Source organism: Phragmites australis, chromosome 5 (genome assembly GCF_958298935.1).
Source record: "Phragmites australis chromosome 5, lpPhrAust1.1, whole genome shotgun sequence".
Lineage (NCBI taxonomy): Eukaryota > Viridiplantae > Streptophyta > Magnoliopsida > Poales > Poaceae > Phragmites > Phragmites australis.
Genome location: NC_084925.1, coordinates 10,657,927 through 10,666,107, shown reverse-complemented (window position 1 = coordinate 10,666,107; position 8,181 = coordinate 10,657,927). Strand labels below are relative to the sequence as shown.

At 40.5% G+C, this 8,181-nt stretch overlaps 1 protein-coding gene across 1 annotated transcript; it reads right to left on the bottom strand.

Annotated features, from left to right (window-relative positions):
• Positions 1 to 4,877: 4,877 nt before the first annotated feature.
• LOC133917442 (NAC domain-containing protein 76-like) lies at positions 4,878 to 6,512 on the bottom strand. The gene is made up of 4 exons (XM_062361343.1): positions 6,381 to 6,512; positions 6,104 to 6,282; positions 5,728 to 6,008; positions 4,878 to 5,628 (listed from the first exon to the last, which is right to left on the bottom strand). Exons 2-4 carry the CDS (start codon positions 6,270 to 6,272, stop codon positions 5,134 to 5,136), a joined length of 945 nt encoding a protein of 314 aa, XP_062217327.1. The 5' UTR covers positions 6,273 to 6,282; positions 6,381 to 6,512; the 3' UTR covers positions 4,878 to 5,133.
• Positions 6,513 to 8,181: the final 1,669 nt, after the last annotated feature.

The window sequence follows — 8,181 nt, the reverse complement described above, 5'->3', positions numbered from 1 at the left end:
CAAAGGAAAACATCTAGTATTTGTTAGCTGGGTGGGGGAGGGGGAGGCAGACTTGATGTTATTTTGTTTTAGTGTTGCTGCTAGCCACTATGAACAATTGAGTCTCTCCAATTAAATCATCCATTGAGTGATTCTTCCGCTGTTGCTCTTGCGTTTTCTCCTAGAATTGCTCGAGCCGTTCTTCGTGAATAGGCCAATTGTGTTTGACATGATTGGTAACCAATCGAGGAGCGGTGTAGCGATTGCGAGGTTGCTGATCACGAACAGATCATGGTTAGCCTCTCCTTCGTCAACGTGCACTAAAGTTATTGGATTTTCTCCTACGACGGAAGATCAGGAAAATTTATTTGAGGCGTGCACATATCAGGCATCCGATAGAGTAATAGCCATGCGTCATGTCTTATCTCAATTAATCTCAGGAAAAGATGATTACAACTAGGGAGTGTATGGATATAATCCTAAGAATCTTAGTGAATCTGCATGTTTTATGTCCTGAAGCTCTAGCCGGATGAATCCGTCATCATATGATGTTGTCATAGATCTTCGCTAAGTGTTTCTGTTTCCTATCCGAATAGGCCTTCTCTGTTCTTCCCCTAAAGCTTCTCTAGGCTCTTGGCTTAGATTGGCTTGTCTCTAGCCTCGAATCGTCTCTCTTGGACGTACCCCTCCTTATATAATTAGGGCGATATAGTCGTAACCTACTCAGACTCCACCGAGCATAACCTTTCCAGTTTATACCTCTTTTGGATATCTGAAAGATTCTTTCCTAATCCAATGATGATTTCCTAGTCCAAATAAACAAGTGGAGGGAAGTAGTTTATACGGTAGGTGCTGCTGATCGAATTCTAGCACCGATCAGATTGATCAAACGTAGCATGCTATAACATAACAAGTCATAGGAAGAACTAAGCATAGTTCAGTTAGCTAGGGTCTAGTGTGGGATCCTGCAATTTTTCCGGGAACACCCATGTGGCCTACTGGTGTGGTGAAGCGTGTTCCAGTTCTAATAAAGCACAAGTGCTGCTGTGTATTTGGCGTTAACAGAATGGAAATTCGCTGGAAGAGTTCCATTTGAGGGGCCCTCCCGATCCTCAGATATCGAGAACTCGTAAGCATTAACTGAATTTGTACCTATAAATTCACTGGAACAAGACGTGTCTGTTATGTTCCTGGCTGTAATTGGTAGCTGAGAGAGAAGGAATAGAGTTTAGATTAGGATATAGCAAGGAATTTGGGTCAGAGTAACAAGAATTCGGAGAAAGATCAGAGGAGAGGGGAGCAGCACGAGACGGGGGAGGAAGACAGCAATACCGTTCTGTTCTTTTGTTTTTCCCGGAAAGACTATATGTATGTTTGGTTTTTTTTCCCACCTTTGTCTAGTCTTGCCTAATAAGGTTGGAGAAAAAGCAAATATATATGTTTGATTTTTTTTGCTTGGTTGAATTTTGATAAGGTGAGCAAGGATTTCCTTGCTTTGCTCAATTTCCAGGGAACGACATCAAAACCAATTTTGATCAACTGCATCAACTATTTACAGGGTTTGTATCAATTATTTTGATCTGTATCAACTGCTCCTTGTTGAACCTAATCAATTATTTTGTGATACATATCAAAATTCAGAATCGATTGTGATCTGTATTAACTGCATCAACTGTATCACACAGGTAAGGTCAGGTTTCTGCATCAACTGCATCAGAACCAATTTTGATCTATATCTCAAAATAATTGATCTGCAACAAGTTTAAAAACCAAGACCAAGCTATACTAACAATCACAGATTATTGGGAAACAGAAACACCTGAAACTTTTAGCCACCTTTCGGGTATTTTAACAGATTTAAATGGAAAAATATTCAACTATAAAGATGTAGATCTTATATAATGACAATTTTCATATAAAAATTATCTCCATTACAAATCATATGAAAAAATTATAAATATTTTTTGAATATCATCTGTATAACCCCTCCCTCATAGACAAGGACAGTTAGGAGTGGTGAGCCCAGAGGTAGAGCCTAACAGCTCTCTCGAAGATCAGTAAGAGCGGCATGAGTCTAACCGCTCTATAAGAGAGTGGTAAGGACTGTCTGTACTATCGTAACAAGTTTATCGTCCTCTGAAAGAACTGCAGTCCTTTGAGATGATGGTAGATGTTTATTTATATAAAATTTTCTATTCAAGATATATTTTTATAAATATTTATGTTAAAAATATAAATAAAAAACTCTTCAATGCCGATCTTCTTTAATACGCTGCTGTTGACTTGCATGGCCCAAAGGGCCAACCCATATGGCCCAAAGGGCTAACCCATCCTCCATTATGTAGCCCAGTTGTAGAGAGCCCGTGTCCATGACAGTGTCCACGGCGGATTGCCATAGCTTAGTCGTTCATAAGGTTAACGTCGCTGGAGACGGAGTCGAACATACGAGAAGAGGGCAACGTCGTCCATGCTGCCTCGATCATTCTTCTTCTTCTTCTTACTAATAACCATGGGCTGGACCCTTTTATGTAGTGTTGGGTCTGGCATGACGAAAGCCCAACAAAACCTATCAGAAACTAGGCCGTCTCTATTCAACAAGACACCAGTTGGAGCGCACCAAATTGATTTCTCGCTCCAGGAAATAGACTGTGGGCTTTGATCTCTGAACCCATTCAAGTACAAAAGGAAAAGCTTCCTGAAAGTTGCTAAACGTACCAGCAAATTTCTATCCAAAAAATGTACCAGAAAATTAAGTTAAAAACTATACCCTTTTAACTAACGATAACCATATAGTCCTTTCTTCTCATATTTTTTGAACGATTTTCTTCCATATTTGATGAACCTATATGCATAATACATTGAGTGAATTGCCAAAAAAATAAGTTTTTTTTCCATATCCTGACAATATACGTTGTTTTAGACTTACATAAAACACCAGGTTTTGGCCCCAACATTCTCACGCTACGCCAAGTTTAACTTCTCACCAAGCTTGAGTATCTTTTGGCTGCCATATGTGCGCAGCTAATCTAGATTTGGTGGGAGAATGGCAGGCTAAAATGGTGCTAAGCCTTATTAAAATAGCAGTTGCGTTTCTGTTTGTGCATACTAATCATATGGTTTTTACGTACATCAAAAAATTAAGACACCACAAACAGATAAAATGAGGCATTTAATGATGGTTTTACATTTCCTTCCTACATAGCACCACAATATTTTCAAATGATCACGAAGGTTTTACATTCTCTTATATACTATTTAGCACCATAATAGTTTCAGATAATCACGAAGGTCATCCTAAACTCTCTTAAAAATATTTAACCATCTCTCACCTTACCAACTACATAACCAGATATATTTGACTATGTACCATCACCTATTAACAAACTTTCAAATTTTGATTTGGTTAAGTGTGATAGCATTCAATCATGAAAGAAAACCCATGTGAAAACTTTCAATCCAAAATCTGATTATGACGCGTAGATATGGCAGCACACGTGGCCCATCCAAAGCATTTGTGCTACAACCATATGGGCCCAAGACTGGTGAGAGGTTAAACCTGATGTAATATGAGAAGGTTTGGACTAAAACTTGGTATTTTATTCAAGGAAATCTAAAACCTTACCACTACAAAAAGTAACCCTAATCAGATCCAAAAGGTTACCCAGTCGGTTGCAAAAATGGACTACATACTCTTTTCACAATTGGTTCATAAACTCTACCGTCTAAGATGGTCAAGTGGCTAAATAATTGACTATAATAAAGCATTATTTCAGTAGGTTTATGGCTAGAACCGACTAGAATAATAGCATTCTTATTCCCTTCGGTTCATGGCTAGAACCGAATAGAATAAAAACATTGTTATAGTTAGTTCATGGCTAGAACATGCTAGAATAAAAAAAATTATTATTCTAGTCAATTCTAGCCACAAACTGATTGTAATAATATCTTAATATAGTTGATTATGCTAATAAACTATCAATAATAATATTTTCATAATTAATAATTTTGATGAATAATATTTTTAAGTAATGTATATGAAAATATTTTCACAACTAATAATTCGTACGCCTATGGTTTGCAACTCATATAATTCCAATAAATATGTAGGAAAAAGAATGGTCAAAAGGAATACGTATCCTACTATAACACAAACTAAAGAGACCATTGTAATATTATCACAAGTATCATTTTGATGAAAAATATTTTCACAATTACTAGACTCAAACTAAAGAGATTATACTAATATTTTCACATAAATATTTTTAGTGAAATTGTGTGCGTGTAACATTGACCATAGAGACTAGTGAAATGATGATGAACCCAAGAAACTAGTATCGGTTCTAAGTCTATAGTGACATATAGTGACATATTTGAAAGTTCATAATGCATTCATACAAAATCGGATGGAAAAAATCTTTATATGAAAATTTTAGATGTTGATGATACTACAACTTCTAGTTGAGAACTTTTTCATTTGAAGCCATGCATCTAGATACTCAAATAATTGGTGAAAGGTTCAACCAACAAGGGTGAAAAGGAATAGAGCTCTAACTATAAGGACAACACTAGTATTGATATTCCTTAATTACTTCCCTTTTACTGACGATCAGTCTACAAGAGCTCTAACTATTTCTGAGAGTTCTATTTTTAAGTGGACAACGGTTTAGTTTATTTGCTTTACATTAATTTGTTTGTATACCAAAGGCCTTGTTGGTAATTCTTAGTCGGTTAATGTACTAAACTGTTGGCCACCAGCAAATAACCCTCGGAAAAAGTCAGAGATCTTGTAGACCATGCTTCACTTATAACTCCAACGAGTGCCTAACAAATTAAAAAGTTTTTGCCAAATTTAAACATCATCAAGAACAAGTGCAACCGGGCTACGACGAACCAGGATGCCGCACACAGTAAAGGCGCTTATATACATTCCAAGAACCACTAAAATATTCAGAATGAAAATAGATCAAACGGATCAACCATTAACGTAACCTCACGAAAATTACAAGAGCTCATCTGCCCCAAGAACAGATTACACATCGTTTCATCTACTTAGATAACCTGAGGAGACCTGCGGCCTCGCAGCCAAGGTAATGGAGAACAGGCAGCCTCTGCAGTGAAGACGCGCTCATTTCCATCAGCTGCTGTTGTTGATAATTAATGGTGAGGCGCTCCTACGGCTGCTCCGCCGAGCTTGCCATGGAAGAGATGGTCAAGGTTCTGGTGCGACGCCAGGAGCTTGTCCAAGATCGACCAGTCCGCGGCGGCAGCAGCAAAGCGGTCGCTGCCGTTCAGCAGCATGTCACCGGCAGTGCCACCGGACGTTGTCAGCTTCATCATATTGTGAGGAGAGCAGCCCATGTCGAGCTGATTCACGGTGATGGCTGGCGCGCCGGACATGAACGCCGGGGCGCCCGTCAGCGCCTCGGCGCTCGTGAGCTGCGGTAGGTGCACGGATGGGTCGAAGGTGGGGAAGCCACCGTGCATGAGCTGGTGGAAGCCGTGCTTCTGGTCCACCGGCGTTGCACCACCGACCGGGTAATGGAAGGACTGGAGCTCGTCGTCGTCGCCCGACACCGCAACACCCGGCTGGTCAAAGTCCCTCTGGATGCTCTTCTTCTTGAAAACCCTACACACTACCCATCCAATCTCCTGAAATCCACACATTTCAAGAACCACCATTAACCGACCTGTGAATATACTATCACTGCGCACTGCACCAAAATTACTAGTCGTGTGTTTAGTGCTTACCGTTACTGGCACCTCGACGTTGTCGTCATCGAGGCGGTACTCATGCATGATCCAGTCCGTCTTCTTGCCGTGCGGGGCCCTACCAGTGTAGAACACCAGCGTCTTCCTCAGGCCGATCCTCCTACCGGCGTTACAAAGGAAGATGGCCTTGTCCCGCCCCGTCGCTTTCCAGAACCCGGCTGTCGTCGCCCGGTTCTTGCGCGTCCCTGTCGGGTACTTCTTGTCCTCGTGGCTGAAGAAGTAACACTCCTCCTGAGGCCCCGTCTCAATCTTGCACCGATCTGTATGCTTGCACCATGAATAGCCCAGCAGGATTAACAGATAGCCATTAGCATCTTGCTTTTTACATGACATGGCTGGTTGCATCAGCAGTTACCTTTCAGATCCCATGGCTCAAGCTTGTTGAGGTCAATCTCCCTTATGACATCAAGATCAATGGGCTCATAAGCGACCTTCTTCCTCAGGTAGTAGTAGAGGAGCTCCTCGTCGGTCGGGTGGAATCGGAAGCCCGGCGGCACGAACAACGGCGAGCTGCTCGGATGCATATTTCTTGACCTGAGAAATCACATTCGTACATCAGAAGCTTGCTCAAGCTCCAACGAACAACATTATATAATCTCCCCACTGGACAAGGTAAAAACCCACGGGCATACCTTGAAAGACTCCTTTCCCTTAACTTTCTTTCGTTTTGCTCAGCTTGAAAGCAACAACAACAGCCTAGAGACAAGCAAGAGAACCAAGATCGTATATGAGTTATAAAGAGACGGCAGGTAGGGTTGGGGACTTTGGATATCAGCTGGGATGCTCATCACAAGAGCTGGGCAATAAAATATGTAAGGGCTGTGGAGGAATGGGAATTAGCTGTGAAATCCTGTAGAATGGATCAGTGCTCTGTACAGTGAGGATGTTTGCATTTGGTCATGACTGGTTTTGGAAGTACTAAAGGAAAAGAAGGGGGATTGTCTCTGGACTAGGGGACCTGCCACACAAATGGCCTCAGAGGGGAGCAATGGAATGTCTCCATCTGCAAATAGCTTCATCACGTGATCTTTTGCAATTATATCCTTGCAAGAGATGTTTAATTAGTCACTACGAATAAGTAGCACTCTTCACATAAACATCTTTTTAATGTATGCATGGATATTTTAAGCATGACAGGGAGCTTATGTAAAGTTTTAGTTCATGAGAACAAACTTTGGATCGTCTCTTTTGACCATCCGTATAGGAGTAAGTGTCACACAACCAAATATATTTCATATGTACGTCAGAATCAATTTATCATATATGTAGTGATTTCATCAATGATAAACAATATTATAATGAATAAAAACAATTTTATTGAAATAAATACTAGAGTTTTAAATAGCAGCGAAAAAACAAGAGAAAACTCCAACAAAAACTTCAGGGCACACCATAGGCAATCGACTGGGGCATCGCGACCTAGGATGCCTCTCCTTTATTGTTCTTGATCTCCGCGTAGACTTCTCCAACTGGGCAATATTTATTATTGAAAATAGCAAGTGTAAGTATATATCGTATTCCACAAGTGTGAGAAATTATGACATGAGGGTTTAAGACAAGAAAGATTTGTCTCAGGTTTACTGCATTTATGTCATCCTAAGACTAGGACACAAAAATGTACATCAGTCCTATTTACTATATGAGACAACACGACTTTAAAAGATACATTTCATCATATTCCATCTAACTACCAGACTCACCAGGTATTCTATAACCAGCTACCAACTCATTGCGTCACCACCACCCGACTACCAACCCACCATCCAAGATTTCCCACTAATCATGAAGAAGTTCAAGCTTGCTCTTGACCGTGAGCACGGCTGATATATCAGTTTTATACTCTGTAGAGGTTGCACACTTTACCCACGAGTCGTAATTCCCGAGTTGCTTCACACTTTCGAGGTGTAGAGCTGGCGTCTCACTACAAGGCCTTTACAAAGCGCTTCCTAATCTGTGTACACCCACTAAGATTTCACTGCCAACAGGGGTTTCATCCACTGCAAAGGCCCCCTCTTGTGCCACTTAACAGCCAACTAGTGCATACAAAATAAAGATGATATCTAATTAATTGGCCAGACCGTACTCATATAAGCCTCGTGGTTGCACTGTTGTGCAAGGTTACATGCTCCATAAACCATCCATAGAATCCCAAGCAAGTACTATCATCAGCCCACATTGCATACCCTCACCATCATTAAACCACATCCTACTCAGAATCCCTATGTTCTATGTTGTTAAAAAGATTGCCAGACCAGTTCATGTTGCATAGACCATTAAAAAATTAACATTTAAACCACCCAACTAGACATCACAACTAAGAAATTCTACCCACGACACCCAAACTATAACACAAGCGACAAGGATAACCATGAAAGAATCTAGTAAACCCTAGTCATAGGATTCATATTGACAAGCATGCAATAGAAATAAAAT